The sequence below is a fragment of the Strix uralensis genome, chromosome 33 (assembly GCF_047716275.1).
Source record: "Strix uralensis isolate ZFMK-TIS-50842 chromosome 33, bStrUra1, whole genome shotgun sequence".
NCBI lineage: Eukaryota > Metazoa > Chordata > Aves > Strigiformes > Strigidae > Strix > Strix uralensis.
The window spans coordinates 591,522-601,953 of NC_134004.1; the positions used below are offsets into that span (position 1 = coordinate 591,522).

General features: G+C 58.8%; 2 protein-coding genes across 2 annotated transcripts; one reads left to right on the forward strand and one right to left on the reverse strand.

Annotated features, from left to right (window-relative positions):
- The first annotated feature begins 1,458 nt into the window (after window positions 1-1,458).
- LOC141936580 (sodium-driven chloride bicarbonate exchanger-like) lies at window positions 1,459-6,319 on the forward strand. The gene is made up of 6 exons (XM_074853646.1): window positions 1,459-1,660; window positions 3,612-3,725; window positions 4,082-4,243; window positions 4,802-5,225; window positions 5,587-5,991; window positions 6,215-6,319. The coding sequence occupies exons 4-6, from the start codon at window positions 5,115-5,117 to the stop codon at window positions 6,233-6,235; spliced, it is 537 nt and encodes a 178-aa protein (XP_074709747.1). The 5' UTR covers window positions 1,459-1,660; window positions 3,612-3,725; window positions 4,082-4,243; window positions 4,802-5,114; the 3' UTR covers window positions 6,236-6,319.
- Window positions 6,088-7,703, reverse strand: LOC141936581 (separin-like). The gene is made up of 3 exons (XM_074853647.1): window positions 7,605-7,703; window positions 7,237-7,523; window positions 6,088-6,238 (listed from the first exon to the last, which is right to left on the reverse strand). Exons 1-3 carry the CDS (start codon window positions 7,647-7,649, stop codon window positions 6,088-6,090), a joined length of 483 nt encoding a protein of 160 aa, XP_074709748.1. The 5' UTR covers window positions 7,650-7,703.
- Window positions 7,704-10,432: the final 2,729 nt, after the last annotated feature.

The following is a 10,432-nucleotide window of genomic DNA, read 5'->3' on the forward strand; positions in this document are numbered from 1 at the left end:
CCTTGTCCGGCCCAGCCTTCCCCCCCGCCGGCCTCACTCACCGCTGGCCGAGCCGTACTGCAGGGCAGGAGAAGGAGGGGCCCTTGCTGGAGGGGACCCCGCTGCGCCTCAAACCCCAAGCCCCGAGCCCACGAGCTCTGGGTAGAGCAGCAGCTCTGCTACAAGGAGATCCCCGAGGCCTGCGTGGGCTCCTGCCAGGCCAAACGCGCCATCAGTGTCCCCCCCCGTGTCCCCAAAATCTCAGGGGGTCCCCAACCCCTTTTTTGGGGACATCCTGGTGTCCCCAACTGAACACTGACCTCTTGGGTTGGTGGCCTCTCGCTCTCCTCCCACCTTCAATATCGTATTTATGGATCCCTGTTGCCCCCCCACCATGTCCCCACCCCCCTGCCTCGTCACTTGGGGTGTCCCCTTGTCCCTTGGGGTGACATCCCCATGTGTCCCCCCCCCCCCCATCAAGCTCTCCTCCAGAGCATCGCCGCTGACCCCGGTCTCTATCGGATGCTTCCACGTTTCAGCACCTTCATCTGGTAGGGGGTGAGTCCCAGGGGTGTCCCCAACATGTAGGGTGACACAGGTGTGTCCCAAAGGTGGGGTGGCCCTTGTGACACCCACACACACTTTTTGGTGCCCCCCTTTCCCCCAGGTCCATGTTAACATAGTGCAGAACAACCTGGTGCTGCTCATTTACCTCATGGGGATGGTGAAGGCTCTGATGGACAACCCCACCCTCTCCCTGGAGAAATATGTGAGTCTGGGGGGTGGTGTCCCTTCCTCTGGGGGATGTCACCAGCCTGTCCTGGTCACCCAGGGCTGCTGTAAACCCCCTGTGTCCTTCTCTGTGTCCCTCCATGTCCCCAGTCTCCACCAGCTCATCCCCATCATCACAACATGCGTCGGGAGCCCCCAGCTCTCCCAGTGTCCCCATGTGAGGCCGTCCCCATGTCCCCCCCGTGTCCCACGGTGTCCCTGTGTGTCATCACAGCATCATGTTTGTCTTTGGGCTTCCTGGGGAGGGACTGCAGCCGGGCAAGACCTGTTGGGGAGCTCAGTCTTCTTTGGGGATGCTCTGTGAGGCAGGAGGACAATTGCTTTGAGCTGCCAGTATTTCTGGAAGGATTACCCACACTTGCCTTCCATCTGGAATACTGTTCAGTGGCACTTGGGGTTTTTTTAATTAAAAAGAAAAATTAAAAAATAGGATGTGTGTGAATAGCTGTGTGCTAGATACAGTGAATAATCTCCTCCTTTTTGGAGTGAATGGCTTTATAATTAAAAATCTCCATTCAATGTTACAAAAAGGGGTTCCCTTGAAGATCCACATGCTTGCTGATGGATTCCTGGCTGACAAAATCCCCTCCCAGCTTGCTTAAACATTAAACCCTCTTTCAAGTGCCATTCAGATTATCTAGTGTGATTTCTTCCAATTAATCATAGCAGTGTAAAGTGTGTATTGTTCTTAAAACCTACGGTCAGAAGTTCATAGAAGCATCTGTGTCTGGTTTAACTGAGTTAAAGCTCTTGTTGTGTCAGGTGGAGGGTTTCTAATGCCGTTTTTTTCTCTCTCAGCAGAGATGACCGTGCACATCTCACCCTCTAGGAGCCAGGACGCCACATCCAGGTTCCAGCCCATGCTGTCCCCAGAGCTCGTGTCCTCGAGGTGAGCAGGGAGGGGCGTCACCCCGCAAGGGGTTGGTGTGTTGCAGCAGTCGGTGCTGTGAGGGCTGAGGGATGGCAGCGGGGTGACAGCAGCTGTTGGGGTCCCTCATTTGCACAGCCCCGCCCCTGCCCGCTGGGGAATCTCTGGGTCCCTGGGGCAGGTTTTGAACAGTCCCTCCCAGTTAGGTCAATGGACCCAGCACAGCCAGGAGATGCGGTGGGAGCTGCTCGGCCTGGCAGAAATCCCTCGGTACTTGTGATTCAGAAGAGGCAAAATTTGGACCCCCAGGTCTCCTTAGATGACCTTCAGGAGCTGGGGGCTGCAGCAGGGACAGGCTCTCTGTCTCTGGTCCAGTGACTGGTCCCATTGCTCACAGGAAGGGGAAGAGCTTTAACAGGTGAATCTGCCATTTCCCTTCTTCTGGGGGTTACAGGAGCTGTTCTGGGCATGAGGGAGGTGTAAATTCACCGGTTGAGTCAGACTGGGTAGAGCAGAGATGGGCTGTCGTTTCTCTGACCTCAGCGCTGTGTCTGTGCTGTAGCTGTAATCATCTCTGCCCGCACAAGTCACCTGGGGGCCTATTTTGTTTTAAAGGAGATATAATGATTAAAGTCTGTGAATCTAGTGCACAGTCTGAAATGAGTACTCGGGGACCAGCAAACTCATCTCCAGACAGGAGCATTTTATCCTCTTGCCCACCAAGTTAACCGGTGCCACCAAGTGCTTCCAGGAGGCCCTTTCACAGTCGCAGTTGTGACCCAAGTGTGAGACCCAGTGGCTGGGATTTTCTTGCTTTGAACACAGTAATCCTGGCAATGCCCTTCCGCAGCCCCGGTGGCAAGGGGAAAAGAGAAGCCAAAGGACTTTTTTCTGTTTGCCCCTGTAGTTCTCCTTCGGCTTTTAAGGCACAGCTGCTCTTGGTGCAGCGCCGGCGGTGGTACTTCAGGCGAGGAGGGCGTCAGCTCTCAGCCCTTGGCTTTTGCAAGGAGAAAAACGGTGTGTTTGGTGGGAAGTGCCCTTGCACCAAGGGAAGCTGGAGCCTGGAAGGGCTGAAGATGAAGCTTTGCCCTTGCAGGCTGCTGAGGGCCTTTGGAGGTTGTTGGTGGCCATGTCTTGTGGCCAAGTGCCATCTAGTGAGTCCTGCAGGTATCGCGTTTGGAGACCGAAACTGGCTGTGATAAGAAGTGCAGGGTTTGGGTTTTTTTTTTTCCTCACCCAGTTTAGAAATCCCTCTTCGTTTTTAGAAAGGAACAACAGGAAGGAAGCAGGAGGTTTGTTTTTCTGGTCTGAAACCCTCATCTCTCTCTCCCTGTAGTAAATACTTCCCGCCTCACGTTGTGTACAATATAGGTGATGTTATGAGCTGTTTTATTTGGGTATGGGAAGAAAAAGCTCCTACAAGTCCGTGTTTTTAGGGCCATGCCTGGAGGAGGCAGCACACAGAGGCCTCTTCTGCATAGTGCTGGTGGCCACTGACACCAGCTCTCTGGTGTGCTACATCACCCGCTTCACCGATGAAGCCTTCGCCTCCCTCATCTGCCTCATCTTCATCTACAAGGCTCTGGAGAAGCTGAGTCACCTGCAGGAGATCTGCTTCTGTACATCATATGCTCAAGGGGAAAGTTGGTTCAAATGAGGAACAAGCGGTGCCTCGGTGCCTTATTCCCATTTTAGCAGTGAGCGTGGCTGTAGTGGCAGACATCTGTTTCCTTATTTCTTAATTTAGTTTTTTAAAGGTCTGAATCCAAACAGCCCTTTTCCACCCAATTAAACGCCAGATCTCCCAGGGACAAGCACAGCAGCAGCACCTGACCAAGGGATTTGGCTGCATGTCTGCAGAGGGGGGGGGGGTTTGTTAACCAGCCCTCACGTTGTTGATGTCCCCAACTCTTCCACCTCATGTTAGGGCCCCGTTTGCGATGCCTCTCTCAGCTCTGGTTTCTTGCCCCAGGTACGGTCCACAGTAAGTGACTTTGCTGTTTTCCTCACCATCGTCGTCATGGTGCTCATGGACTTCATGGTTGGGATCCCGTCCCCGAAGCTCCACGTTCCCCATATGTTCAAGGTAACGGGGGGGTTTGGCACGGAGCTGGTTTCAGCTCTTGGGGATGCCCCAAGGGGATGTCGGGGCAGGACAGGGCTGAGTCTGGAGGAGGTGCTGGTGGTGTGACCATCTCTTCTTCCACCCCCGAACGCATCGTTTCCTTCTGGAAATGAGAAGACATCCCCAGACTAGATACCTACAGCAGAAGTATCTGTAGGTGCTTGCACAGCAGAGGACGCTGGCGCTGCTGAACCCCCCGGGAGAGGGTGACGTGAAGCCAGGGCTGGGAGATGCTCTGACACAGGCAGGGAGGGAAAATCAAAGCCAGCGAAGGGGCTGGGCTGGGAGATGATGCTGAGGTGTGAGCTTTGTTGCAGCCTACCAGAGACGACCGTGGGTGGTTCATCAACCCCATAGGACCCAACCCTTGGTGGACGGTGTTGGCTGCGCTCATCCCAGCTCTGCTCTGCACCATCTTGATCTTCATGGACCAGCAGGCCACTGCCGTTACTGTGAACAGGAAGGAGCACAGGCTGAAGGTAAGGGGCTGCAAGAGATGACCCCACCCCCAGCCCACTCTGGGCTGCAGGGATGGGAGAAGCTCCTATTCCAAATGCTTTGTGAAGGCCTTGCTTTGGGACAACGTCAGGCTGCGGGGCAGGATGCTCTCCTGAATTCATGATGATGCAGGGAGAGAATGACAGGGGAGTTCAGATGAGCAATCTTTTGGAGCCCCAAAGAAATCTTAGAGCAATATAGAAGCGCGTTTTTGTTTTAAAATGTCGGCAGCGGCTGGGGGAAGGAATTGCTTTGATGCGCTGCCGGGGGTAACTCAGAGTCACATCGTACTTGCAAGTGGCGGAAATTTCTTTATGAATGAAAAAACCAGTCTCTCCAAACCCACTTTGTCTGAACTCCTGCCAGATCTGGCTGCAAGGTGCTTGCGCAGAGGCTGGCTACATCCTTAGTGGTTTCCAATTCTTGTTTTAAACTTTCAAGCAGTTGGCTTGTGCTCAAGTAGGGTTTGAGCCTGACTTGCGATGTTGTCCTGGCTCTTGTGCCGCGGGATGCTGTATCTCTTGTTTTGCTCCCTGCAGAAAGGATGCGGGTACCACCTGGACCTTTTCATCGTGGCCGTGATGCTCGGGGTCTGCTCCGTGATGGGGCTGCCCTGGTTTGTGGCTGCGACCGTCCTGTCCATCACCCACGTGAACAGCCTCAAAGTAGAGTCCGAGTGCTCAGCTCCGGGAGAACAACCCAAGTTTCTGGGGATACGAGAGCAGAGGGTCACGGGCTTGATGATCTTTGTGATCCGATGGGGAGAATCCGACACACCTCTAACCCTGTGGAAAGTGGAAAGCTTTAGGCAATTTTAGGCAGTGCCTGTAGAAGAGAGGGGTAATACTGAAAATGCAATTTAAACCCCCAAATGACTGCATTCTTTGTTTTCAGTTTATACCAATGCCGGTGCTTTATGGCGTCTTTCTCTACATGGGTGTGTCGTCGCTCAGAGGAATTCAGGTACGGACTCTTGTGCGGCGTGTCGGCTCCCTGGTATTTCACCTCCGTGAAAATGGGGGAATTCAGTGCAAAGGGAAGGCAGTTTCTCCCACTGGTGGAAATCCTTGCTGGGGGGGATTCCGTGGGCCACAAAAGGCTGTTAATAGACCAGCGTGGAATAATGGCAATTTGGTGGGCAGCCCTCATGGGAAGCTGGTTTATAGATGGAGTGAAGGGGAAGTGGGTGCTGCTCCCAGGAGGAACATAGTGGGATCCAGGATTTCTCATGGCACGTGAGGTCCTGAAAACTGCCCCCACATCTCAACAGGGCCAGAAACTTCCCGCAGTCCCAAGGTGGCCACTTCTCACTTTTATTTTGCAGTTCTTTGACCGCCTGAAGCTGTTTTGGATGCCGGCAAAACACCAGCCGGATTTCATCTACCTGCGGCACGTCCCCTTGCGAAAGGTGCATTTATTCACCGTGATCCAGCTGATCTGCCTCGTCCTGCTCTGGGCCATCAAGGTGTCCCGTGCCGCCATCATCTTCCCCATGATGGTAAGAGCCAGTGCCGCTTGGCAGCGGGATGTTTGCAGCGCTGGAGGGAGATGTAGCCTCATCTCTGGCCTCACCGCATCTTCCCTCTTCCTCGTGAAGGTTTTGGCTCTCGTTTTTGTCCGGAAAGTGATGGATTTCTGCTTCTCGAAGCGGGAGCTCAGCTTTCTGGATGACCTTATGCCAGAAGGGAAGTTCTTGGACGGTGCCAAGAATGAAGCCGAAGGGGAAGAGGTAACGCTTGCTGGGGGCTCGGGGCTGGAAGCACCATCAGGAGCCTTTGCTTGGAGCTGTTGCTCTGCAGCTCTCAGGTTTGCCTCCCAAAACTCATCAGCCAGCACAACCTCTCGTGCTTACGCTGAGCTTTGGTTCCCCGGCCCCCCTGTGCCTTGTGCTGGTGCGCTTGGTGGCATCAGTTCCTGTCCTCACGGGTTGCTGTGTGAAATGTTTCTTGCAGGCCAGCTCCTTCTGGATTTGATACCTGGGATGAGACGTTGGAAACAACCATGTTACATCCCCAGGGGCAGGCAGGACCCTGACCGGCCGGGGGAGCAGGATGGGGATGATGGGGACACACCCACAGACACCGCACCAGTAATAAAACAGTTGATGCTACACCTTGTTGTAGGGTCTCTGGGGTGCTGCAGGCCCTGAGGGGGTGATCCCCCACCCCTGCCACCCTTCCCGGGGGTCCCCAGGCTGCCAGGTCCCCCCTGGTGTGAGCTGTGGCCTCCTGGCCCCTGGCCAGGCAGTGGCAGAAGCGACCCACGGCCACACGGGGACAGGGCTGGGGACTGCCTGTGTCCCCTGAGGGGGGTGGCCTGTGGACCTGCACCCCCCTGTGCATGGGGGGAGATGTCCCTGTCCCTGGTGGCAGCCAGCACAGGGGGAGGGTGACCAGGAGGGTCCCCAGCAGTGGCCTGAAGCTCATCACCGCTGCAGGGCCAGGGGCCAGGCAGGGCCAGCACCCAGGAACGATGACAGCACAGGGACACACTGGGACAGGGACCAGGGGACATTCCAAGGTGCACGGGGGAGGAACCACCCAGACCCTCCCAGTGCCCCCCCAGTGCATCCTCGCTGCTTCCTCCAGCATCTGCTGGGCTCATCCCCGGCCCCCTCCCCAGTGTCCCCAGTGCATCCCCCAGCCCCCACCCCAATACCCCCAGGACATCCCCCATCCCCACCCCACTGCCTGCCCCCCCCCCTCCCCAGGGCGCCCGGGGACAGCTCCCCCGGCCTTCCCCAGCACATCCCGGAGCATCCCCCTGTCCCAACCCCCTCAATGCTCCCTTGCCAGCCCTGGAGAGCTGCCTCCTGGGCAGAGCCCTGTGCAGCGCTGGGGGACAGCCTGGGCACGGCCGGTGCCCTGGGCCAGGTCACCGAGCTGCAGTTTCAGCTGCAGGGCCCCAGCTACACCCAGGGAGGTCTGGCAGGGAGGGAAGGGGTCGCAGGGGAGCTCAACCCAAGCTCTGGTACCTGCTGCTCCAGCAGGCATCGCCGCTGCCCTGGCCGGCCGTGGTCCTCAGCAGGTGGTAGCGGATCTTCTCCAGACAGAAGGGAGCAGGCTGTGGCACGGCTCTCAGGTAGCCCTGGCATGCTGCCTCGGCTACGGCCACCAGGCTGGTGACCTGGGGCGGGCAGCCCCCGGGCTGGGCCATCTGCTCGATGCAAATCCGCAGGACTTGGTCACAGACCTGGCTCTTCCGCAGGCGGGAGGCCTGGCTGCTGTCGGAGGCATCTTCCAGGGAGCACGAGAGGCGTTCCTGGGGAGGGGAGGGTGTCAGGGCGCCCCGGGGGAGGGATTCCCCCCCCCCAGCAGAGCTCCCCCCCGGTCCCCGGCTCACCCCCAGCTCGGCCAGCAGCTCCTCTGTGCCCTCCCAGCTCTGCATCGCAGCAGCAAAATCAGCTCCTCAGAGGAGCTTCAGGTGTGACACCAGGCTGGCGACTGGGGCAGGAAAGGAAAGGTGTGAGACCCCCCCCCCACAGCTCACAGGAAACTCCCAGAGCCACTCCCCAGGCTCCCCCTCAGTGCTCACAGCGTGCCCCCCCCCCCCCATTCTCCAGCTCCCTGGGAACCCCCAGCCCCACTCCCCAGTGCACCCAGGACCCGAAGATCCACTCCCCAACCCCGAGAGGGACCAGAGCCCCCCCCAATCCCACTCCCTGATCCCCTCAAGGCTCACAGCCCCCCCCCCGGGCCCACTCCCCGATTCCCTCAAGGCTCACAGCTCCCCCCAGCCCCACACCTCGATTCCCTCAAGGTTCGCAGCCCCCCCCCCGCCCCACTCCCCAATCCCCTCAGGGCTCACAGCCCCCCCCAGCCCCACTCCCCAATCACCTCAAGGCTCACAGCACCCCCCCAACCCGACTCCCCAGTCCCCTCAAGGCTCACAGTGGCCCCCAGCCCCACACCCCGATTCCCTCAGAGACCACAGCCCCCCCAATCCCACTCCTCGATCCCCACAAGGCTCACAGCCCCCCCAGCCCCACTCCCCGATCCCCTCAGAGGCCACAGCCCCCCCAGTCCCACTCCCCGATCCCCTCAGGGCTCACAGCCCCCCCCGGCCCCACTCCCTGATCCCCTCAAGGCTCACAGCCCCCCCAATCCCACTCCCCCATCCCCTCAAGGCTCACAGCGCCCCCAACCCCACTCCCCGATCCCCTCAAGGCTCACAGCGCCCCCCAGCCCCATTCCTCGATCCCCTCAAGGCTCACAGCCCCCCCCAGCCCCACTCCCCTCAGGGCTCACAGCCCCCCCCAGCCCCCCTCCCCGATCCCCTCAAGGCTCACAGCCCCCCCCGGGCCCACTCCCCGATCCCCTCAGGGCTCACAGCCCCCCCCGGGCCCACTCCCCGATCCCCTCAGGGCTCACAGCTCCCCCCAGCCCCACACCTCGATTCCCTCAAGGCTCACAGCTCCCCCCAGCCCCACACCTCGATTCTCTCAAGGTTCGCAGCCCCCCCAGCCACACTCCCCAATCACCTCAAGGCTCACAGCACCCCCCCAACCCGACTCCCCAATCCCCTCAAGGCTCACAGCGGCCCCCAGCCCCACACCCCGATTCCCTCAGAGACCACAGCGCCCCCAATCCCACTCCCCGATCCCCTCAGGGCTCACAGCCCCCCCCCAGCCCCACTCCCCAATCCCCGCAAGGCTCACAGCCCCCCCAGCTCCACTCCCCGATCCCCTCAGAGGCCACAGCCCCCCCAATCCCACTCCCCGATCCCCTCAAGGCTCACAGCCCCCCCCAGCCCCACTCCCCAATCCACGCAAGGCTCACAGCCCCCCCAGCTCCACTCCCCGATCCCCTCAAGGTTCGCAGGCCCCCCCCGGCCCGACTCCCCGATCCCCTCAGAGCCCACAGCCCCCCCCCAATCCCCTCAAGGTTCACAGCCCCTCCAGCCCCACTTCCCGATCCCCTCAGTGCCCACAGCCCCCCCAATCCCACTCCCCGATCCCCTCAGAGCCCACAGCCCCCAGCACTCACCCTCACGCTGCTCCGCGGCCACCGCCTGGGGGCGGTTCCCGCCCTTTTCAAATATTCGCCGCGGCCAATCAGCGCGCGGCTCCACTGGCCGCCCGCGCGGGGCACGCCGGGAGTTGTAGTCCCGCCTCGGGGCGCGCATGCGCACGGCGCCTCCCGCCAGGCGGGGCCGAGCGGGGACCGCCGTGTTATGGCGGCGGGTGTGCGGGGACCCGGGGGACGGGGGTGGCTGTGCAGGACCCTCGTGCGAGGGGTGGTTGTCACAAGGGCCCTCCCTCCCCGCGGGAACCCCCCGGCCCCGGGTGTCGGTTGCTCGGCCTTGCCGGCCCAGGCGGGAAAACCGTCGGGATGCGCCATTGCCCTCAGAGGAGCCCGGTCCCGCGCCCGTCCCCCCTCAGCCCTTCGCTCCCGCCGCCGGGGGTCCCTGTGACAGGGCAGCGCCGGCCGTGCGGCTGCTGGCGACATTTCACCCGGGACACAGCCCCAGCTCTGGGCACCTGCAGCCGGGAGGGTCCGGGATGCCGCCCTCTGCCTGAAACCACGTTTTCTTCCCCAAACCTCCTCTCCCCCGAGCGGAGTTCCTGACCCAGACCCCAGGGAGATGAATGACCCCACAGCAGCACCTCCAAAACCCCCTTCAAAAGCTCCAAAAATGCCTCCGACTCCACCCTTCAAAAGACACCGGAGCGGCACAGCGAGACAAACAAAGACTTTTATTGTTTTATTTTCCAATTATGGTCAATGGTGACAAGAGAGAAATCAGACAGTCACGGCTGTGGCGGGTGGAACCCGTCAGTCAACAGCAACACTTCACGGTCAGGACCCACGAGGTGACGACACCAATTTATGTTATTTGAGTTCCACAGAATGAACCCAAAATAAATCAATTTACAAAAAAAAAAAACCAACAACAAACCCAACCAAAAAAACTCACACAAAGATTCAAAGTGATAAATAACACAGGTTTGCTTAACGGATTTTTTTTTTTCCCCTCAGTTTTATTTACAACATGGAGCATTTCCAAACTAGATCATCTCTTACAATAAAATATATTTATTTCAGCATCTCCAAAACAAAAATAATTCCTATATTTCTAAATGTAGCGCACTGGGAGAAAATAAAATAATAATTAAAAAAAAATGGGCCAGCACCTTATTTATTATCCTTTTACACCCCTTTGGGATTCCC